The 21990-nt window shown below is 62.4% G+C and overlaps 3 protein-coding genes across 5 annotated transcripts in view; all 3 read left to right on the top strand.

Annotated features, from left to right (window-relative positions):
• Positions 1 to 1605, top strand: part of MTMR14 (myotubularin related protein 14) — a 29069-nt gene extending 27464 nt beyond the window's left edge. For both annotated transcript variants that reach the window (XM_030502397.1, XM_030502396.1), the window contains one exon: positions 1235 to 1605. In XM_030502397.1, the coding sequence (XP_030358257.1) occupies positions 1235 to 1412 (178 nt within the window). In that variant the 3' untranslated portion in view covers positions 1413 to 1605. The remainder of the gene's footprint in view (positions 1 to 1234) is intronic.
• A 398-nt stretch (positions 1606 to 2003) lies between these two features.
• CPNE9 (copine family member 9) lies at positions 2004 to 8624 on the top strand. The gene is made up of 21 exons (XM_030502398.1): positions 2004 to 2086; positions 3435 to 3475; positions 3562 to 3608; positions 3875 to 3978; positions 4129 to 4168; positions 4325 to 4327; positions 4759 to 4835; positions 5027 to 5090; positions 5206 to 5309; positions 5390 to 5494; positions 6000 to 6041; positions 6128 to 6203; positions 6279 to 6332; positions 6410 to 6471; positions 6739 to 6785; positions 6874 to 7055; positions 7186 to 7313; positions 7407 to 7509; positions 7581 to 7638; positions 7783 to 7856; positions 7933 to 8624. The coding sequence occupies exons 1-21, from the start codon at positions 2010 to 2012 to the stop codon at positions 8083 to 8085; spliced, it is 1641 nt and encodes a 546-aa protein (XP_030358258.1). The 5' UTR covers positions 2004 to 2009; the 3' UTR covers positions 8086 to 8624.
• Positions 8625 to 9067: 443 nt separating this feature from the next.
• On the top strand, positions 9068 to 21984 carry BRPF1 (bromodomain and PHD finger containing 1). 2 transcript variants are annotated; one of them, XM_030502385.1, is made up of 13 exons: positions 9068 to 10091; positions 11532 to 12491; positions 14694 to 14850; positions 15938 to 16069; positions 16397 to 16525; positions 17677 to 17989; positions 18656 to 18967; positions 19821 to 20108; positions 20200 to 20347; positions 20879 to 21015; positions 21100 to 21218; positions 21332 to 21486; positions 21577 to 21984. In XM_030502385.1, exons 1-13 carry the CDS (start codon positions 9496 to 9498, stop codon positions 21758 to 21760), a joined length of 3630 nt encoding a protein of 1209 aa, XP_030358245.1. In that variant the 5' UTR covers positions 9068 to 9495; the 3' UTR covers positions 21761 to 21984. The 2 variants fall into 2 exon arrangements, with proteins under 2 accessions (XP_030358245.1, XP_030358244.1); XM_030502384.1 differs by having other exon boundaries at positions 18653 to 18967.
• Positions 21985 to 21990: the final 6 nt, after the last annotated feature.

Below are 21990 nucleotides of genomic sequence, written 5' to 3'. Positions count from 1 at the left end.
GTGCAAACAAGTCCTGCTTCCCTGCAGCTTATTTTTACTGCTGGCAGGTTTGCGAGTTCCACGTCCTAATTAGGTTGCCAAAAAAGCATCTTTTTGATGTGTTTAGATCTGTTGCCTCTCTCTTTTTTTCTTCTTTCCCTTTGCCCTCTGTCTTCTCTTTATTATCAGACACTGTAAACAGCGGCCTGGTTGGCTGCCTCGGCACCACTTGCTGTTTATAGCCCTCCCACCAGATCCTCTTGCTGCTGTTTCCGGACCGAAGCTGTTGGCTGTGGGTGGTTAACACTTCCATTCAAATGAGCTGTGCCAATTTATAGCCAGCCCAGGCGCTGGAGAGATTAAAGAGAATATTTGATGGGGAAGGTTCGCACTGTGCCCTTGGAGTGACCTTTGAGGAATGGCTTATTCCCTCTGGGAAGCACCGGTACGGCTCAGAGGCGCTGCAGCAAGGACCGGAGCGCTTGGAACAGCCGCCTCTGAACCCCGGTCTGGCTTTTCCCCTGCTCTCTTGGCTGCAATAGTCTCTTTCCCTCTGCTCTCATCCCCCTGCCCACAGGCAGATGCGTGGATGAGCTGGAGAGGAGAGCAGGTCCTGGGGGAAGCCGTGCCCTACTCTGCACACAGCCCTCCTGCTTGCAGAGAGCAGACGTGGAACAGCGCTCAGCTCTCCTCTTTCCATGGCTGGAGCATCCTTTGGGGCTTTTGTCACCTTCTCTGCCTCCTCTCATCACCCCTTCCCCAATGCTGGCAGTGCTGGGGCTGGTGGAAGTGAGAGATGGTCACAGATAGCTTAGAAGCGACTGGCCAGACGTGGCACATGTGGCCAGGCTCCATCTGGGAATGTTGAGTGAGGAGGGGAGGGAGCTGGCGCAGGGGCCTGAATCAACTTGCCGAAAACAACACTTTATGAACCACGGCCTCAAAGCACTGTCGTGGTGGTGGGAGAAACTGGGGGAGTGGTGAAGGAGGAGACCAAGGAGAGAGCAGGAGCTGGGGGCTGAGAGGCTCCATGGGAGAGCGTTGGATGGGGTTGGGTTGGACAAGTCACGGAGGCAGCTGCTCTGTTGGACCCTTTTGGGGCTGGGGCTGCCTCGGCCACCGTTACCAGCCGAGCACCACGGCCCTGCTGATGCTGTGGACGGAGCCCCAGCCCTGCTGCCAGCCTTCTGCCCCACACTGGGAGGGCTGGGGAGAGGGATGCTGGCCTCGCTGACCTCCCCCTTCTCTCTCCTAGGCTGGTGTCGGCGAGCGACCGCGAATCCCGGCTGGAAGAAGTGCGTTCCTCCTTCCTGGCCAGCTACAGCCGCACCATCGGCCTCAAGGCCGTGCCCCCCAGCCCCTCGGGGGCCATCGGGGGCCTCCTCGAGCAGTTCGTGCGAGGTGTGGGACTGAGAGGCAGCAGCACGCTCTGAGCACAGCAAACACTGCCTGGACAACCGGGGCTGGCGGGACCTGTCCTTGGCCGAGCCCCGGGAGCCCCCTTCTTGGTGCGGGCACCTGCAGCACCCACCACCGGCTTCCCCCTGCCCGGGGCTGGGGGCTCGGGGGGGCTCCGGCCCGTCTCTGCTGTAAATCCCCCCAGTAAACCCCCCGAGCTGTGCCCTCTCCTGCCTCCTGTCTGGGTTCGGGCGGCGGGAGCTCGCTATTAATAGCCCGGCCCACGCTCCGGGAGCCGCGGCACCGAAATAGCACCGAGCCGGGACCGGGAGGGAGCCCCGGGCGGGGCGGGGATGGGATGGGGAGGAGGGCGGGGGGAGGAATGAACCGGCGCTGCACCGGGCTGGGGAGCGGAGCTGGGTCCGCAGCCCCGGCCGGGGGGTCCCGCTGGGGCTGAGCCGTCGCGGGTCGGGCCGGTCACGGGTGCCGGGCCCCGGGGCGGTGCTGCCGGCGGGGCCGGGGCTCGGGGCCGGGCCGTGCCGTGCCGTGCTGTGCCGTGCCCGCCCCCGGGCGCGCCCGCCTCGGCGGCGCGGGTGGAGGCGGCGCGGAGCAGCGGCGGCGCCCGGGCGGGGATGGCGTCTCCGGGAGCGCTGGAACCGGCGACCGGCAGCGTGCCGGGTACCAAGGTGGAGCTCACCGTGTCCTGCCGGTGAGCCGGGAGCCGGGCGGGCCGGGGGAGCGGGCGGGGGGCTGGTGTCCGCACACGGGGATGCGCTGCGGGGTGCCGCTGTCCCGCAGCGTCCCGCTGCTCCCCGCTTAGCACCCCCGGTCCCGGGAGATGGAAGAGGTGGGCTGCGGGTCCCCCTCGCTCCATGGGCATTGCTCAACGCCCGGTTGTCACCCATGGGGAGAAGTCCCGTCCGCGCCGTGGGGTCCCGGGGGATGCGGCACCGGGCTCGGCTGCTCGGCGGGACCCGCTGCCCGTAGCGGGGGCTGGGTTGTGCGGTGGCCCCGCTCAGCGCGGTGCTCGCAGGGGGTCGGTGCTGGCTGCGGGCAGCTGCCCGGCTCTGTCCGTTCTGCCAGCTCCCTGCGAGGCGCCGGGGCCAGCAGTGGGGCAGAGTGGGACCGTGGTGGGACGGGGGCTACGGGAGAGGTGCCGCTCAGAGCCCCTGGTGGGTCCATGGGGCAAGCAGCGGCTGCAGAGCAATCCGTCAGCAGCTAAATATAGCCCGGGCAAGGTACCGCTGCCCTCGCTGCCCGCAGCCGGGGGTCCTGCCCGCAGGGACCAGCACCAGTACCACCGTGCCGGGGGCCAGGGAATGCTGCTGGCTGCCCCATAAAGCCCCAAGCCCTGCAAACTCCAGTCTGTCCCTACCAGCCCCTCTGGGTAGTGGGGCTGTGGGGGCCGTGGGGCCTGGCAATTCCAGGCAGGAGCCAGGATTCGCTCTTGGAGATAGCCCAGAGCATGGGCAGAATCCAGCTTCACAGCCCCACAAGGGCTCAGGGCTGCTGGGGGAGCCTGGAGGGGTCTGTGCCCTGTGTGCCAGGGCCAGGGTGGCTGCCTGAGCCCCCAGCCATGCGCCAGCCCACCCCGTGTGCGGGAAGGATCCCAGCGGAGCCGCTCGCAGCCACTTGCAGCCACTGGCACTTTCCAGTGTCACACTGTGCAAAGGACAGTGATCAATGGCTCTGCTGGCAGCGGTGTGGAGGGCTCGGAGCTGCCCAGACCCTGCTCCAAGTGTCTGCTTTCTTCCCAGTTCCACACCCCACCATTAGCCACAGTGGGCACTCCGCCGGCGCCGGCGGCGCTGGGGAAGGTTTCATCTTCTAAATGGGTTCTCTGTCATGTTCAATCATTGTCAGCGCTGGGGACACTGCTCCCCGCTCGTGCTGCTGTCCCACCAACCCTTGCAGTGGGAACCAGCGTGTCCCCCCGGGGTGCCAGCGTGGCCTTCTGCTGCGGTGCCATCCCATGATCAGGGGGCAGCACATGGGGAGCTGCTGTGGGGCTGGGTGGTGGCACTTACTGTGGCTCATGCCTGCCTCTGTCCCTCCAGGAACCTGCTGGACATGGACACCTTCTCCAAGTCTGACCCAGGTGGGTGGCAGGGCTGAGCAGAGCATGGAATGGCACGGCATGGCACGGCACAGCACGGTGGCACGGCTCTACTCCTCTCTCCGCAGTGGTGGTCCTCTTCGTGCAGGGCTCGGGCAGCAGCGAGTGGAAGGAGGTGAGCGCAGACCCTGTCACCGGGTCCCGGGGGGGCTCCCAGCCCTGTCCCGGGGATGCTGCCACTGCCGGTGCACCCGCTCCTGGTTAATCCCTGCCTGGGTTAAACAGGCCCATATGGCCACCGCATCCCCGCTAATGATCCCTCCGTGTCCATGCTAATGATCCGGCCCTGCCGGCAGCACTAATCCCACACTGGGATTACTGCCGTGGCAGCGGCGATGGGGAGGGCTCCGGGGGGACCTGCCCTCACCCCTCTCCCTGCAGTTTGGGCGCACTGAGGTGATCGACAACACCCTGAACCCCGACTTCGTGCGCAAGTTCGTCCTCGACTACTACTTCGAGGAGAAGCAAAACCTCCGCTTCGACGTGTGAGTAAGAGCGGCCCCGCTCGGGGTGGAACAAGGCACCGAGCCGGTAATAAATAAGGATAACAAGGATATGGCAGGGAAAAGCCTGGATGGGTGGGAAGCGGGGCACACCTCAGGCACCGGCTCAGGGCTCTGCTCTCCCACCACCAGCTACAACGTGGACTCCAAGAGCTGCTCCATCTTAAAGCAGGTGAGCACAGGATGTGCAGTGACACCCTGGGGTGTCGCCGTGGTGGGGCACCCCCAGGCTGTGCCCTGTGTGGGTGCTGTTGGGGGGGAAAAAAGGTGCCCCTCGGAGGGCTCTAACCTGCTTCTCCATCTCTCGGTGCGCCATGGGGACTGGCAGAAGGTAGGTGGCCACCATGCACCAGCCCCTGCTCTGCCCTGGGAATCCGGCCCTCACTGGGGTGCCTGGTGGGGCAGGGTGCAGGATGGGGGTAGGACACACCATGGAGGTGCAGGGTGGGTGTAGGGTGGCTCAAGGGGTGCAGGATGGGTTTGGGGAATATAGGGTGGCTTTGAAGGGATGGATCCAGGGTTTGTAGGGTGGTTCTTGGGGGCGCAAGAGGAGTCCAGGACACATAGAGGGGGCACCTGGGGGTGCACAGGATGGGTCCTGGGGTGGGGGGTAGCTCTTGGGGCGCAAGGTGTGTTCAGGACACTTGGGGTGGCCCGAAAGCAAGGTGGTGGCAGGTCGCTGGGTACATGGCGAGGGTGAGGGGTGATTGTGGGGAGCGTGGCAGGAGCCCTGGGGTCTCATGGTGCTGTGTTTGGGCACAGGACTTCCTGGGGCAGGCATTCGTGGCGCTGGGGGAAGTGATCGGGTCCCAGCGGGGCCGCCTGGAGAGAGCCCTCACGTGAGTCACCCCGTGGTGGGGCAAAGGGGGGGTCCCACACTGTGTCCCCAACCACCCGCCCCATCAGACCCCTCTCTGCATGTCCCCTGTGGACACCGGCCACGCTGCCAAGCACCACGAGCCCCATCCCTGCCTCCTGCCCCCGTCCCATCCTCCTTGTCCCCGAGCTGAGCGGGTCCCTCTGGTGCCAGGGGCGTCCCGGGGAAGCGGTGTGGGACCATCCTGCTGCTGGCCGAGGAGCTGAGCAACTGCCGGGTGAGTGCCGGTGTCCTGGTACCGGCAGGGCAGGGGCTGTGTGACCCCCAGTATGGGTGGCTGTTGGTGATGCAGGGGGTGAGGAGGCACCCAGCAGCGATGTCCCTGTCCCCAGGACATCGTCACCATGCAGCTGTGCGCCAACAAACTGGACAAGAAGGACTTCTTTGGAAAATCCGACCCCTTCCTCGTCTTCTACCGCAGCAACGAGGACGGCACGTGAGCGCCGGGGCACGGCGGGGCGGATGCGGTGCCGGCATTACCCTTCAGCGCACCCAGCCCCTGCCCTGTCCCCGCAGCTTCACCATCTGCCATAAGACGGAGGTGGTGAAGAACACGCTCAACCCGGTGTGGCAGCCCTTCACCATCCCCGTGCGCGCCCTCTGCAACGGCGACTATGACCGGTACGGGGATGGGGACAGAGCAGGGTGAGAGCAGCTCTTAGGGTGTGAGTTCTTAGGGTAGGAGCATCTCTTAGGGTGTGAGCATCTCTTAAGGTGTGAGCATCTCTTAGGGTATGAGTTCTTAGGGTGTGAGCATCTCTTAAGGTGTGAGCGTCTCAGGATGTGGGTATGAGCATCTCTTAAGGTGCGAGCATCTCAGGGTGTGAGCATCTCTTAAGGTGTGAGCATCTCTTCTCAGTGACAGGCAGCTCAGAATTGGGTCCTTATTGGGTTTATTTTCTCCTCTTTTGCAACCCAAATTACATAAAGGCATCCCCCTCCTTTCCAGGGCCCCCGCCATGACCCAAATTTCCCTCTTCCCTCCCGGCAGAGCCGCTCTGCCTGCCTGCAGGCAGGGTGCTGGCTGTGGGGCTGGCTGCCCCATGTCCCCATAGCCGGGGGGCAATCAAGGGGGGGCTGTACCAGCCATGCTGGCAGCTCACCCGCTGCCCTCCTTCGCTTTCAGGACGGTGAAGATCGACGTGTATGACTGGGACCGGGACGGGAGGTGAGGCCGTGCCCATGGGGTGGGGGGGACATGGGGGTGCCCCTCTCCGGGTGCCTGGCCACACTGACCCCGCGCTCCTCCCGCAGCCACGACTTCATCGGGGAGTTTGCCACCAGCTACCGGGAGCTCTCCAGAGCACAGAGCCAGTTCACAGTGTACGAGGTAGGGCAAGGGGCAAAGCGGGGGGCTATGGGGCACCCCACACATGCCGGGCCTGACCCAGCCCTGCTCCCATAGGTGCTGAACCCCAGGAAGAAGTGCAAGAAGAAGAAATACGTGAACTCCGGCACCGTGAGTGGGGCTGGGTCTGATCCCCCCAGTTGTGTCTCTGAAGGCAGGGGTTCAGGTCTGACCCCCCATTCCCGCAGGTGACGCTGCTCTCCTTCTCCGTCGAGTCCGAGTTCACCTTCGTTGACTACATCCGGGGCGGGTGAGTGGGGGGCCGGGTGCCCCCCGGCTCCCTGAGACCCCCCCATGGGCGAGGGTCTCAGGGTGAGAACGGCGGCGATGGGGCAGGTGCAGCTTTGGGGTGACAAAGGGGTGGTGGGCCTGGGGAGGGGGTGCAGGATGGTGGCCCCAGGCTGTGGGGTGCTGACTGGGGAAGGGGGACTCAGGCAGGGGGTCCTGGGGGGGGGGGGACAAGGACACACCAGGCCGTGGGGCCGGCAGCCTCGCTTGGTCTCCCCTTTTCCATAAGGACGCAGCTGAATTTCACCGTCGCCATCGACTTCACGGCCTCCAACGGTGAGTGCAGCCGCTGTGGGGTGCGTGGGGCATCCCCACGGCCGTGGGGCCGGCCATGGGGCGGGTGCTGACGGGCGCTGTGCCGCAGGGATGCCATCGCATCCCACCTCACTGCACTACGCGAGCCCCTACCAGCTGAGTGCCTACGCGCTGGCGCTGAAGGCGGTGGGAGAGATCATCCAGGACTATGACAGCGACAAGCTCTTCCCTGCCTATGGCTTCGGTGCCAAAATCCCACCCGATGGCAAGATCTCCCACCAGTTCCCATTGGTGAGACCTGGATCTCAAGCTGTGGAGTGCCCATGGTGGGGAAGGGAAGCACCCTGGTTGCATCCTGCCATGGCATCGGGGGACACCGGGAGTGCTGATCCCCTTCCGTGTGCCCATCCTTATCCTCCAGAACAACAACATGGACAACCCGAGCTGTGCTGGCATTGAGGGCGTGCTGGAGTCCTACCTGCAGAGCCTGCGCACCGTCCAGCTCTATGGTCCCACCAACTTCGCCCCTGTCATCAACCAGGTTGCTGGGTGAGCACCAGAGGACTCTGTCCCCTTTGCTGTCCCCAAATGCCACTTTGATCCCCCAGTGCTGATGGGATCCAACCCTTTGTCCCCCCATAGAACGGCCGCCCAAGTGACTGATGGCTCGCAGTACCACGTCCTCCTCATCATCACTGATGGTGTCATCTCCGACATGCTGCAGACCAAGGAAGCCATCGTCACCGTGAGTGCACTCTTGGGGGTAAACTCTACACTGGGTGCTACCCCTATTGCCACCCTGCCTTTGCTCCACAGGCTTCTGCGTTGCCCATGTCCATCATCATTGTGGGAGTGGGTCCAGCTGAGTTTGAGGGTGAGTTGGGGATAATGGGAAAGGGGATGGAAACACCATCCCTTCCTCTGGGACGCCGACGGCGTCCCAGAGGAAGGGATGGTGTTTCCATCCCCCCGGTGGCCACCCCACCGAGGCTCAATGACCCCAACTATCCCCCCACAGCCATGGAGGAGCTGGATGGTGACGAGGTCCGGGTGTCTTCCCGTGGACGATACGCCGAGAGGGACATTGTACAGGTAACCCAGTCCCACCACATGAGAGAGATGCTGATGTTTCCAACCAGGCTACAACCAAACCTCTTTTCCCTCCAAGTTTGTGCCGTTTCGGGATTACGTGGATGACTCTGGGAACCAAGTGCTGAGCATGGCCCGTCTGGCCAAGGATGTGCTGGCTGAGATCCCCGAGCAGCTCCTGTCCTACATGAAGACCCGCGACATCAAGCCTCGCCGGGCAGACCCCCAATAGCTCCTTCATGTGCCATATGGGGACCAGGACACGTGTCACCTCCTTCCGATGGTGGCCAGGGCTTAGCCATGGAGATGTGCCCCCCACAAGGGCGATAACCAGCTGGTGAATGGGGCTGAGCCCCCCATCTTCTGGCCAGCGTGGGGCTGGATGGCCCCGGCACAAAGCGATGCCCCGGCACAATGGGGCTGGCTCAGACTGCACTGTCCCTCGGCAGCGCGGGCAGCACCGGTGCTGGGGCCCGGTTGTTGGGGGGGTCACCATGTATGTGCGTGTCCCCCGGGCGTGCGGGAGGCTGGCCCTGGGGCTGGCTGCATGCCGGGGGCTCAGCCCCACAGATCCATGGGGCAGGGGCTTTGCCTTGCTCCTGCCTGTGCCCCATTCCTGCCTGTGCCCTGCTCCTGCCTGCACCCCGCTCCTGCCTGCCCCACAGCCCGCCCCGTAGCCGGGGGGGGAGAGGTACCGGGGGGTGCCGGGGCGGCTCGACGGGTCTGTACCACGGTACCGACTGTCAATAAACGGGTGAACCGGGGCTGCGCCGTGACGGCTCGACGGGGTCTGTACCTCGGTACCCGCTGTCAATAACAGGGAGAACCGGGGGTACCGGGGTGGCTCGACGGGGTCTGTACCGCGGTCCCGGCTACCAATAACGGGCTGAACCGGGGGTACCGGGGCGGCTCGACGGGTCTGTACCGCAGTACGGCTGCCAATAACGGGGGGAACCGGGGCTGCCGGGGCGGCTCGACGGGTCTGTATCGCGGTACGGCTGCCAATAACGGGGGGAACCGGCGGTATCGGGGCGGCTCGGTGGGGTCTGTACCGCGGTACCGACCATTAACACCGGGCTGCACCGGGGCCGCACCGTGCCGGGAGGGAATGGGGGAACCGGGGCGGGGCTCCGGGGCGCGGCCTCCGGTGCGTGTGATTCGGGGCGGCAGATTCGCCTCAGGCGGCGCGTCCCAAGCCCGTCCCCCGCCTCTCCTCCCGGGGCCTCCCCGCTCCCCGCCACGCTCCCACCGCCTTCCTTCGCGTCCCGCCGCCTCCCGCCGCTCTCTACCGGAGCCCGGCGAGGGCGCCGTGTCGAAAGTGCGGTTGCTAAGGGGCGTTGCGGCGCTTTACCCAGCGGCCGCCCCGCGCCAGGCGCCGCCGCAGCCTCCATTGTTGCGGCCGCACCGGGTCCGCCGCCGCCGCCTCCGCTGCCCATGGAGCCACCGCCCGCACCCGCCCGCTGAGCGCGGCCCCGCGTCCGGTGAGCGCGGCCCCGCAGGGAGAGCAGGGAGGGAGGGCGGGCGGGGCCCCGCGGGCAGGGGGCGGCGGGGCCGGGGCGGGGGAGCGGGTGGAAGCGGCCGGGCCTGGCCCGGCCTGGGCCTGCTCCCCCGGCTGAGCGCCCCCCTCAGCCCCCCGCTCGCCATGGGCGTAGATTTCGACGTGAAGACTTTCTGCCACAACCTGCGGGCCACCAAACCCCCGTACGAGTGCCCGGTGGGCACCTGCCGCAAGATCTACAAGAGCTACAGCGGCATCGAGTACCACCTGTACCACTATGACCACGACAACCCGCCGCCGCCGCAGCACACCCCCCTGCGCAAGCACAAGAAGAAGGGGCGACAAGCCCGCGCCGCCAACAAGCAGTCGCCCAGCCCCTCCGAGACCTCCCAGTCTCCCGGGCGGGAGGTGATGACCTACGCTCAAGCCCAGCGCATGGTGGAGGTGGACCTGCACGGCCGCGTCCATCGCATCAGCATCTTCGATAACCTGGACGTGGTGTCCGAGGATGAGGAGGTGCCCGAGGAGGTACCCGAGAACGGCAGCAATAAGGAGAACACAGAGACCCCGAGCGTCCCGCCCAAATCTGGCAAGCACAAGAACAAGGAGAAGCGGAAGGACTCCAACCACCATCACCACAACGCCTCGGCCGGCACCACGCCCAAGCTGCCCGAGGTGGTGTACCGGGAGCTGGAGCAGGACACCCCCGACGCCCCGCCGCGCCCCACCTCGTACTACAGGTAGGAGGCTCCCAGCCTGCTCCCACTTGTGCCCTGCATCTAGAGGTGGAATCGGACCCACTCTGCACAGGCAGCTTGTCTGTGGCAAGTGGAAACGGCCTCTGTCTGCCTCTCCCGGGTCCTGCAGAGCTGGTCACCCCGTGGCTCTTGGCTCTGTCTGGTGTCACGCTCCGGTTTTGAGGGGTCTGTGCACCTGCAGAGCTCTTGGTTGCTGCTCAGGTTGTTGCTGGCAGTTTGGTGGCTGCGCTCCTTCCTTGCTGGGACAGTGCATATAATCATAACAAGACACAGATGTATCCCTCTGCCTTCCACACGGCTCTTTGGGGGTGTGCTGGCATAGCTCTAGAGCCCCCCAGCACCAAGGGGTAACCTGTCTGTTGTGGGGCTTAAATCTCTTTGTTACTATGAGTGGTTTGGGACAAACTAATCCCTCAAGTAGGGAGTTAATACTGAACCAAAGTAATGTTCCTGTGGCCACCCCAGCTGTCCTGGTCACCACTGCCCACCGTGTTCCAGGGATGGGATAATGGTGTTGGTTTGGGTCAGGGTGTTAGAAAAGAAACCTCCCCCTGAGGTGTGTGCGGCACCGCTCGCTGCCACGGTGGGGGTGGTTGCTGTCAGTCGCTGGAGCCAGGCTGAGAGAGCTGGGCTGGGGCAGCCTGGAGAAGAGAAGGCTCCTGAAGGGGAGACCTTAGAGCAGCTCCAGTGCCTAAAGGGGCTCCAGGAAACCTGGAGAGGGGCTTTGGACAAGGGCCTGTAGGGACAGGCCAAGGGGAATGGCTTTAACCCGCCAGAGGGGAGATTGAGATGAGCTCTGAGGCAGAAGCTCTTCCCTGTGAGGGTGCTGAGGCGCTGGCACAGGGTGCCCAGAGAAGCTGTGGCTGCCCCATCCCTGGCAATGTTCAAGGCCAGGTTGGACACAGGGGCTTGGAGCAACCTGCTCTAGTGGAAGGTGTCCCTGCCCGTGGCAGGGGGTTGGAACTGGAGGAGCTTTAAGGTCCTTTCTAACCCAAACCAGTCTGGGATTCTATGAAATAACATCCCCTCACCTGCAATCAGACTGAAAGCCCCCCTGCGAGAGATAACAGAACACGGTTCCTCCATGCCTGTTGCTGTTGTGTCTTGGGCACAAGGCCGCTGTCTCCAGAGCATCTGGCACCTACTTGGTGTCTCGTGCAGGCTCCAGTCCTGTGCTGATAAGTCCCCAAGGCCCGTACGTCACCCAGTAGCCGAGTTGTTTTGTCTGTGTCGTGCGCTGTGTACTGCTCAGGGTGCAGCTGCACCTCCTGCTTCTGCACATTCCTGCCTTATCCCCGTTTGGTTTATGTTGATTCACAGCTTGGCCAGAGCATTTAAACGTTCCCTCGTTTGCAGGAGCTGCAGTTCAGCAGCTCCAGCCCCCGCTGGCTGTGCCCTCACCCTCCTGTGCTTTCCTTCCAGGTACATCGAGAAGTCAGCAGAGGAGCTGGATGAGGAGGTGGAGTACGACATGGACGAGGAGGATTACATCTGGCTGGACATCATGAACGAGCGGCGGAAGACCGAAGGCGTGAGTCCCATTCCCCAGGAGATCTTTGAGTACCTGATGGACAGGCTGGAGAAGGAGTCCTACTTCGAGAGCCACAACAAGGGGGATCCGAACGCCTTGGTGGACGAGGACGCCGTCTGCTGCATCTGCAACGACGGGGAGTGTCAGAACAGCAACGTCATCCTCTTCTGCGACATGTGCAACCTGGCTGTGCACCAGGAGTGCTACGGGGTGCCCTACATCCCGGAGGGACAGTGGCTCTGCAGACGGTGCCTGCAGTCACCCTCACGGGCCGTGGACTGTGCCCTCTGCCCAAACAAGGGGGGGGCCTTCAAGCAGACGGACGACGGGCGCTGGGCACACGTGGTGTGTGCCCTGTGGATCCCGGAGGTGTGCTTTGCCAACACTGTCTTCCTGGAGCCTATCGACAGCATCGAGCACATCCCGCCGGCACGCTGGAAGCTGACCTGTTACATCTGCAAGCAGCGCGGCTCCGGGGCTTGCATCCAGTGTCACAAAGCCAACTGCTACACCGCCTTCCACGTCACCTGCGCCCAGCAGGCCGGGCTCTACATGAAGATGGAGCCCGTGCGGGAGACGGGGGCCAACGGCACCTCCTTCAGCGTGCGCAAAACCGCCTACTGCGACATCCACACGCCGCCGGGCTCCGTGCGCAGGCTTCCCGCCCTGTCCCACAGCGAGGGCGAGGAGGAGGACGAGGAGGAGGAGGAGGAGGGCAAGGGCTGGAGCTCCGAGAAAGTCAAAAAGGCAAAGGCCAAGTCGAGGATCAAGATGAAGAAAGCGAGGAAGATCCTGGCGGAGAAACGAGCCGCGGCGCCCGTGGTGTCTGTGCCCTGCATCCCCCCGCACAGGTACGACCCACCACTCTCTCTTCACTGTGAAGAAGCTTCTCCCTTTCTCCATGCCTCCTGTCACACTTTCCACACGGGTGTTACCTTGTTCCTCTCCTTAGCTTTTCACACAGATCCTTTTCACCTTGTTCTCCCAGAAGGCTGTTGGTGGTTTCCTCTGGGGGTCCTGCAGAGAGGCAGAGATGTGCTGCCCTGCAGTGATTCCTGGGCCCTCAGCAGGGCAGGAAGTAGCTGCTGTTAGTTTAATGGCAGAGAAAGAACTTGGCCGGACGTGTCAGGAAGCAGCTGGGGATTCCCAGCGCTCCTTTCCTGTTGTGCTGACCTCAGGCACTGGAGTAAACCAGGCAGGGAGGAGGGAGCTGCTCTCCTTTCTGCTGAGGCTTGTTTGGGTTTTTTACAAGCACATGTAGTGACAGGGCAAAGGGGAATGGTTCTAAACTGAAAGAGGGGAGATTGAGATGAGCTCTGAGGCAGAAGCTCTTCCCTGTGAGGGTGCTGAGGCGCTGGCACAGGGTGCCCAGAGAAGCTGTGGCTGCCCCATCCCTGGCAGTGTTCAAGGCCAGGTTGGACACAGGGGCTTGGAGCAACCTGCTCTAGTGGAAGGTGTCCCTGCCCGTGGCAGGGGGTTGGAGCTGGATGAGCTTTAAGGTCCCTTCAACCCAAACCAGGCTGGGAGTCTGTGATTCTCCTGGGGCTGTGCGAGGGAAAAGAGTGGGAGCGATTCAGGCCTGGGAAATGGGCTAACCTCGGGGGTTGTTTTGGCTCTGGAGCAGAGAGGTGTCATGTTGGGATCCCTGTGCACAGCTCATCCATCCCAGCAGCTGCCTACCCCTTGCTGGGCTTCTTCAGCGCTTTGTGCCACTTGCAGGCAGCGGCTCTGCCTCGGTGCCGGGCAGCAGTGGGGCGCACAAGGGCTGCAGGGGGTGTCTGGAGAGGGCCTGGACTGTGCCCCTGAGGGGCATAACTGTCCTGAGGTTGGCTTCACAGCACAGGAGGGTACTTGAGGCCTTGCCAGGGGCCGTGTTTCTGTCACATCCCAGCCCTGAGGGCTCACAGGAAGGCACAGACACCCAGGAATTCCAGGTGTAACTGCCCTGTTGCTCTGGTTTGATCAAACTGCAAACCAAGAGCGTCTTGCCAGAATTTGACAGTGTAGTTTAGAACTCTGGGTGTCCTCAGCAGTGTGCAAAAGCATTTTAGGATGGTTTTAGGTCTTGCTGTCACCCTGCAGCTTTTTGCCATGGTCTCTTTGTGTCTTAACCTTATGTCTGTGCTCACTTGGGCTTGCTCCGTAGCTGGAGCCTCCTTTCTCACGTGAGGATGCGCTGGCAGGCAGGTTGGAGGCTCTTGCTGCTATTGTTGTGCTCGCAGTGAAGCCCACACTGAGCTAGAAGCTGTTAACCTCGCCCCAGGCCTTCCTGTTGGGATTAATTATTCTTCAAGGGCTGTTGCCAGGATGCCAAATGTCTTCCTGTGGGAGCTGTGCTTGGCTGGCGATGGCACGTGAGCCTGCCCTGCCCGGCCTCTTCAGCTGAGGCTGATGCAGGTCAGGTCATCCCCTGTGGGATGTGGAGATGATGCTGGGGGTTCACCCCTTCAGCTCCCCAATAGTCCACCTTTCCTGAATGAGGCTGTCCCAGCCCCTCCAGGCTTTCTGCTGTTGTAGAGATTAGGAACATCCCTTCTGTGGTGCTATGGGCTTGGATAGGAGCTCTGTTGTGCTCATGCCTCCTCTTCCCTCCTCACTCTTTGCCAGGTTTGGTCAAGTTATGGGCTCCCTGGGGCTTGAATTTGTCTGATAACGTTTGTGCAAGGCCTTTGTCACCGTGAGTGGCCCTCAGGCAGGTGAATAGTGCTTTGGGGATAACAGTGCCAGAATGCTCATGGCCTTGGGGACTGTGGGAGCCGTTAAAGATCCAGCCCCCGATGCAGATGCGTTGTACACATCTGGCACAGCCTCCCCCAGCCTTTTGCCCTAAACTTGGCAGGAGGTAGAAAGGAAAAGTCTGTTGTGGATGTTTCCCGGTGTCCCCTGTGGTGGCTGGCTCAGGGGGGGTGGCTGCCCTGTGTCACTTGTTCCTGCTATGGGAAGGGGTGTTCTCAGCCCCAGGAGCAACTCAGCTGCCCTCGCGTGCCCTTGCTGCTGCCTATCCCCAGGCTTTGCCTCGCTGATGGGCTCCGTGGTTCCTCTCCCTCCTTCAGGCTCAGCAAGATTACAAACCGTTTGACCATCCAGAGGAAGAGCCAGTTCATGCAGAGGCTGCACAGCTACTGGACGCTGAAGAGACAGTCCCGCAACGGCGTCCCCCTGCTCCGCCGCCTCCAGACACACCTGCAGTCACAGAGGAACTGTGACCAGGTGAGGGCTGCTCGTGGGGGTGCTGCGGGGGATCCCAGCTCCGGGTGTGCTCATGTGCTTCCTGCGCCTGCCTTCGGGGCTGTGGGCTCGGAGCCTTTGCTTTGCGTGTGGTGCCTGCAGGCGCAGAAAGGGGTCAGGGCTGCAAGGAAGGGCAGCCCCAGCTGCTTTTGCTGCTTCACTTCGTGCTCTCGGTGATGAGAGATGTGCCAGGCAGCGCTGGCAGCCTGCCCCAGGGAGGGAATCCTGCCCTCTCGTGCTGCTCCGCACAGTTAGCTCCTGCCTCGTGCCCTCGTTTAGCCGGTGCCGATGGCAAACGTGTCAGAGTGGCTCTAGTCTGAGGCTGCTCAACAGTGAGTGTCGAGAGGGGTGGCTGGAGAGCTCCACAAACAGTCTGGAAGGATCCAAGGCCTCGCTCCCGGTTCCTGAAACCGCTCCAGGAGCACTCCCTGTGGGTGCTGCTTCCAGCCCACTGTCTGCCTCAGCCCTTAGTCACCACTTCACAGATGTGAAGTCTCTGGTGCCAGAGAGGAAGATTTTCCTTCTGGCTCCTTGTCTGAGCTCCAAGTGTTTCTTCCTGAGCCTTTGGAAGCCTGTGACCGGGCAGGGGGTTCTCCCGCCTTTGCCCCCTCTCATTTTTATTTGTTGGAGAAGAGTTGAGGCTGCTTCTGCTCATCTTTGGCTACGGCAGAATGAAAGTTGGCATTTTTTGGTGCTCCAGAAGTGAAAGCAGCTGGAGCTGTGTTCCCTTTTTGCTCCGTTGTCCTTTGCTGGAGCTCTCAGCAGCAGCACAGACCTTAGTGGTGGTGTTCTGTGCTCTTGGGCAGCTGTGTTAGGAACAATATTTCCAGAGGCTCCTCCTGGCACCCTAAGGGCTTGGTAACCAAGGAGCAGGTATTCCACTCTGGCTAGAGGTCAGTCTGTTTCTGAGCCACCCACTTAGGTGACAACAAGGGAACTGGGGCCTTTGCTAAAGCAGAGGGTCAAACATGCTGGTTCCTTTTGCCAGGGACGAGCCCCAGCACACGGTCAGGAAGGTGGAGATGGGAACACATCTCCTGTCAGCTCATGGTCTCTGATGTTCCCGCAGAGAGACACTGAGGATAAGAACTGGGCCCTGAAGGAGCAGCTGAAGTCATGGCAGCGCCTCCGCCATGACCTCGAGCGCGCACGCTTGCTGGTGGAGCTGATCCGCAAGCGGGAGAAGCTCAAGAGAGAGACGGTAACGACTCTGTGTCCTCCTTGGGGAGCTGCTGGGGTGGGCACGAGCATGGGCAGCTCTTCTGGGTGCTGCAGGGTACGTGCCGGGGTCCCCTCAGCCGTGCTGCGCCCTGCCCCGGTGCCTCTGAGCGAAGGTGGCTGCTCTGCAAGGCTGAGGTGGGACGTGCTGGAGCTGGTGGTTCAGCTCTGCTCCCCACGGACAAGGGAGAGCAGCGGACCCCGGGCAGGGAGAGGTGCCACTTGTCCTGCAGCACTGCCCCGCTGCTCCCCGGGGGCTGTCCCTGCCGCCGGGCAGGGCGCTCAGCCCCGCTCCGTTGTGCTGTTTCAGATCAAGGTGCAGCAGGTAGCACTGGAGATGCAGCTGACCCCCTTCCTCATCCTGCTCCGCAAGACGCTTGAGCAGCTGCAGGAGAAAGACACGGGCAACATCTTCAGCGAGCCGGTCCCTCTGTCTGAGGTAACAGAAATCTACGAAGTAAGAACCCCCTCCCCCAGATTTCTCCTTCACTCCGACTCGTCCCTTGCTCGTGCCAAGGGCTGCCCAGGTGCTACATCTCCATCTAAACCTCCCCTGGTGCAGCTTGAGGCTGCTTCCTCTCGTCCCATCCCTTGTTCCTTGGGAGCAGAGACCAGCCCCCTCCTGGCTCCATCCTCCTGTCAGGCAGTTGCAGAGAGCAATAAGGTCCCCTCTGAGCCTTCTCCTCTCCAGACTAAACCCCCCCAGGTCCCTCAGTCGTTCCTCATCACACTTGTGCTCCAGGCCCTGCACCAGCTCCGGTGCCCTTCTCTGGCCCCGCTCCAGCACCTCAATGTCTCTCTTGTAGTGAGAGCCCCTCTTGGGAGCTGAGCTGGTGCTGGCTGGAGCACAGCGCTCAGCTCTTCCTCTGCACATGCTGCTGGTGCCTCCCTGGTGCCTGTGAGCAGTTGGGCATTCCCGTTGGGAAGGGAAGAATGCTGGCCCTTCACAGGCAGCACACTCTTACCTGTCCTCTCATGAAGGCCTCTCCTAGGTGATGCCCTGAGCACAGCACAGGAAAGGGTTTGACCCTCAGACTGTCACTGCAGGGGGACAAGGAGATGATTCCTGAGACTGTCATGGAATCCCTGCCCGGGGAGGTGGGGAAGGGCCGTGCTGGCTCTGCAGGGCTGTGGCAGCAGGTCAGCACCCGGGTGTCCCAGCAGAGCTGGTGCAATGCTGCGCAGTCAGTCCCCCTGCAGCCAGTGCTGATGGTTCAGTTCCACCTACCTGCACTCACCCTCAGCCCTGAGGCTGCGCTTGCAGCTTCCTCCCTCGGGGAATGCCATGGAGCAAACTGGATCCCAGCTGCCTGCAGACAGGAGGAGAGGATGGGATGCTGGCAAGTGCACTGGAGCTGTAAAAACCGCCTCAGAGCGCGTATCTGCTCGAGCAGGTTGAGCACAGCACATGGGCTCCTGCTCCGGAGGCGTTGCTGTTCCTCAAGCTGCACAAGCAGACGGCATTCCCCGATGTGCATTTGGGCACAACACAGGCAGCGATACCTCATTCCTCTAACCACTGTTTTCTTGGAGCAGGTAATGCTGAGGGCTGGCTCCCGGCCTCTCAGCTCTGCCTCTTTCCTCACGCAGGTCCCGGACTACCTGGATCACATCAAGAAGCCGATGGATTTTCAGACAATGAAACAAAACCTGGAAGCCTATCGCTACCTGAACTTCGACGACTTCGAGGAGGATTTCAACCTGATTATCAACAACTGTTTGAAATACAACGCCAAAGACACCATCTTCTACCGGGCAGCCATCCGCCTGCGGGAGCAGGGAGGTGCCGTGCTGCGGCAGGCGCGCCGGCAGGCCGAGAAGATGGGCATTGACTTTGAGACAGGCATGCACTTCCCTCACTGCGTGACGGTGGAAGAGGCTCAGGTCCAAGACATTGAGGACGGTGGGTGCTCATCCCCCGGCCCGGGGCTGCTTGGAGGTAAAGCAGGGGATGTGGTCTCCCTGTCGCTCGCTGTCCCCAGCACTGGCTGTGAGCTGCTGAGGCTCCTGCTGTGCTGCCTGGCTGGAAGGACTGACCCCCCTGTTGTCAGAGCTGAGTGTTTCCCCCTTTCCCCCCAGCCGTGGGCTTTGCTGGCTGCCGCACAGCTCCTGGTACCCCTCAGCAGGACCTCCCTGGCTCCGTGGTTGTAGTTCTCTTTGTCTCCACAGGAATTGCTTGTCACAGAAGGATCCTTTTTGGGTCCTCCTTTCCCTGCTCCAGGGACAGGCTCAGACAGGGAACTTCCCTGCTCTGTAATGCTTCAGGAACCCTTTGTCTTTCGTTTTTGCTGTTACAATCCCCTCTTTTTCCTGCTGCGTCCTTGCCCTAGATGATGGGAACCCTGGCATTCTGCGGGCTGGTTTCCCCACCTCGCTTCCCACAGGGCTCCTTCTCCAGGTCTTTTAGGATAACTTCCCATGTTCACAGGTGTTTGGTACCACGTCAGCTACTTCCCTCTATGGAAGTAGCATCACCCCACGGCATCACCCTGTGCCCTTTCAGGCAGAGGAGCTCCAAAGAGTTCATGATATTCTTTCATCCATCTGCTCCTCTTTGTTCCCCCAGAAGATGTGCGGCTGCTGCTCTCGGAGAACCAGAAGCACCTGCCTTTGGAGGAGCAGCTGAAGATCCTGCTGGAGCGGCTGGACGAGGTCAACGCTGGCAAGCAGAGCATCGGCCGGTCCCGCCGCGCCAAGATGATCAAGAAGGAGATCACGGTCCTGCGGAGGAAGCTCGCCCACCCACGGGAGCTGGGCCGCGACGGGCTGGAGCGCCACGGCTCCTCGGCCAGGGGGGGCCTGCAGTCACACAACCCCTGCGAGAAGGACCTGCAGACTGACAGCGCTGCCGAGGAGAGCAGCAGCCAGGAGACGGGCAAAGGTACCTCCAGAACACAGCAGGGGAGAAGCAACCGCCTCGGCACAGGCTTGGCTGGGGGAGAGGCCACCTTCTGGGTGTGAAACAGCCACAGCCTTGGGGTGTGTTTGCCCCTGGGAGCTGTGGTCAGTGTTCACCCCCTGCGCTCACCTCCCATGCAGCTGGGTGGCTGGGTGCCATTCCAAAGACAGAGAGTCCCAGCTGTGGGACATAGAGCACGGGATGGATCGTTTCCTCCTGCCAGCTCGGCCACGCAGCCCAGTTTCTCTGTGGAGGAGGCTGCTTTCAGTGTCCCTGCCTGCCTGGATGGGGCACAGGATGGGGTTGCAGCAACACCAACTGATGAGCTCCAAATGCCCTCCTGTGCCAGCCACCAGCTCCCTGCCTCCCGGGTGGAGGTGCTGAGCTGGGCTCATGGGGAGCACAGCAAAAGCTCCAGGCAGAGCTGCCCGCTGTCACTGGGGGTTTGCCACCCCTGCATCCCAGTTCTGCTCCCCTAAGCACTGGGAAAAGCAGGTTCTTTGGCAAGTGTTTAGGGCCTTGTCTTTCAAGGGTCCAGTGGAGCTTCTTGGCTGCTTCCCTCCTCTTCTTGACTTCTGCTTCTGTGAGGTTGCTGCCTGGGAGAAAGGAGAGCATCCCTGCCTGAGGGAGCGCTCCTCGATGTCCTCATTTAGCTTTTAGTGCTGGCAGATTGGATAGCTTGACCCTGAGGGCACAGGAGTAGCAAAGCTCAGGATGGAGCATCTTCTGAGCTAACATTCCCAAGAAATGAAGCTGTTCCTTGCTGCTGCTGCCGTGCTGCCCCTGCCAGGTCCCACGGGCTGCAGCTGACACCTTCTCCTCCTCCCTCTTCCAGGTCTGGGTCCCAATTCTTCTTCCACCCCAGCACATGAAGTTGGCAGGAGGACCTCAGTGCTCTTCTCCAAGAAGAACCCTAAAACTGCAGGTCCCCCCAAACGCCCGGGCCGCCCCCCGAAGAACCGAGACAGCCAGATCACTCCCGGGCATGGGAACAGCCCCATCGGGCCCCCCCAGCTCCCCATCATGGGCTCCTCGCAGCGGCAGAGGAAGCGAGGGCGAAGCCCACGGCCCAGCTCCAGCTCGGACAGTGACAGCGACAAGTCCGCTGAAGATGCTCCCATGGGTGGGTGCAGCAGGTCCCCCCGTGCAGCCGGGTGGCCGCGTGTGATGGGGTCCCGCGGGGTTCTAACACTCTCTGCTGCGGCGCTTTGCAGATCTGCCAGCCAACGGTTTCAGCAGCGGGAACCAGCCGGTGAAGAAGAGCTTCCTGGTGTACCGCAACGACTGCAACCTGCCCCGCAGCAGCTCCGACTCCGAGTCCAGCAGCAGCAGCAGCAGCAGCGCTGCCTCGGACCGCACCAGGTACCGGCCTCGATGGGGGCTGCCGGGGGTGGCAGTGGGGGGCTCTCAGCCTTGAGCTGCTGGATGAGGAGCCCGTTCGGTGGTCTCTGTCTCATTCACCCTCCTGCAGCCCGGCTGCTGTTAGCTAAACCCTAGAAAGCTGTGGGTTTGGTGCCTTTTTATAGCGTAAAACCTAAAGGTGAGTGTGCAGCAAAGGGCTGGTAGGGAGCGTGAACCAGGAATCCCCTCTTGGCGCTGGCACTTCCAGCACCCGGCTCCCACAGGTTGCTTTCTTCTGCCTGTGCCTCCAGTTCAGATCCGTGCATGTCTTCTGGGTCCCCACGGGTGAAACTGGGTGAGGGTCTGGCTGAAGCACCAGAAAGCTGTGTGAAATTGGGGGACCCCCAGCAGAAGCACCGTCCTTGCCAAGCCCATCCCAGTGCCAAGGCCAGTGGTTGGAGCCCGTGAGCCCCGGCGTCCCCCCAGGCTTGGAAGCCGTTCCTGGAAGCGTTACCACAACCCGCACTGACAGCTCTGCTCCCTCTCTGGCAGCACAACACCCTCCAAGCAGGGCCGAGGGAAACCCTCCTTCTCCCGAGTGAACTTCCCGGAGGACAGCAGCGAGGACACGTCGGGGACGGAGAACGAATCCTACTCCGTGGGCACGGGGCGGAGCGTGGGGCACGGCAGTAAGTGGGGTGGCCGGGGGCTGTCACTGTAACCCAGGGTGGCCGCAGCTGACTTCCCCCTAACTCCCCTCTCCTCTGGCACAGTGGTGCGCAAGGGCATGGGCCGTGGTGCGGGCTGGCTCTCCGAGGATGAGGATTCCTCCCTGGATGCCCTGGACCTGGTGTGGGCGAAGTGCCGGGGGTACCCCTCCTACCCCGCGCTGGTGAGTACCACCAGCCACTCGCACACACCATCAGGGCTCCCCTAACCCTGCCGAATGGCACTGGGGGGGGTCCCCATCACTCCATTCAATGCTCCCCCCTGTTCTCCCTGCAGATCATCGACCCCAAGATGCCGCGGGAAGGCATGTTCCACCACGGGGTCCCCATCCCCGTGCCCCCCTTGGAGGTGCTGAAGCTGGGGGAGCAGATGACTCAGGAAGCACGCGAGCACCTCTACCTTGTCCTCTTCTTCGACAACAAGCGCACTTGGTAAGGCCGGGGCGCCGGGGGCTTTTGAGGGAGGGGGGCAACCGGAGACGATTGTAACCCTCAAACGAGGTTTTGCCCCATTCCCCGCAGGCAGTGGTTGCCCAGGACCAAACTGGTACCACTGGGGGTGAACCAAGACCTGGATAAGGAAAAAATGCTGGAAGGTCGTAAGTCCAACATCCGTAAGTCGGTGCAGATCGCCTACCACCGCGCCATGCAGCACCGCAACAAGGTGCAGGGCGAGCAGAGCAGCGACTCCAGCGAGAGCGACTGACCGGGCCCCCCCCCGACGGCCGCTCCCCGCCGAATCTCAGGGCAAACGGGGCTCGGAGGGGGGGGTCCCCGTGCAGCTGGTCTGCACCCGCCGGGCTTGGATGTCGCCGTCCCGGTGCCCGCTCCCGCCGCGCCCCGCCGTTGCTGTGTTCTGGCTGCACACACGCGCCCCCCCCCAGCCCCCGGCCGGCCCCGCGTTCGGACGTTGTTTGTATTTATTTTGAAGGAAGA

Source organism: Strigops habroptila, chromosome 11 (genome assembly GCF_004027225.2).
Source record: "Strigops habroptila isolate Jane chromosome 11, bStrHab1.2.pri, whole genome shotgun sequence".
NCBI lineage: Eukaryota > Metazoa > Chordata > Aves > Psittaciformes > Psittacidae > Strigops > Strigops habroptila.
This window is presented reverse-complemented; position numbering and strand designations above follow the sequence as displayed.

Bases quoted from the DNA above. Each gene is read 5' to 3' on its own strand.
- CPNE9 (XM_030502398.1), top strand. From the start codon at position 2,010: ATGGCGTCTCCGGGAGCGCTGGAACCGGCGACCGGCAGCGTGCCGGGT. The intron at 5,495-5,999 runs GTACGGGGATGG...CTTCGCTTTCAG, and splicing joins TGCAACGGCGACTATGACCG to GACGGTGAAGATCGACGTGT. The intron at 7,314-7,406 runs GTGAGCACCAGA...GTCCCCCCATAG, and splicing joins GTCATCAACCAGGTTGCTGG to AACGGCCGCCCAAGTGACTG.
- BRPF1 (XM_030502384.1), top strand. From the start codon at position 9,496: ATGGGCGTAGATTTCGACGTGAAGACTTTCTGCCACAACCTGCGGGCC. The intron at 18,968-19,820 runs GTACCTCCAGAA...TCCCTCTTCCAG, and splicing joins CAGCCAGGAGACGGGCAAAG to GTCTGGGTCCCAATTCTTCT. The intron at 21,016-21,099 runs GTAAGTGGGGTG...CCTCTGGCACAG, and splicing joins GCGGAGCGTGGGGCACGGCA to TGGTGCGCAAGGGCATGGGC.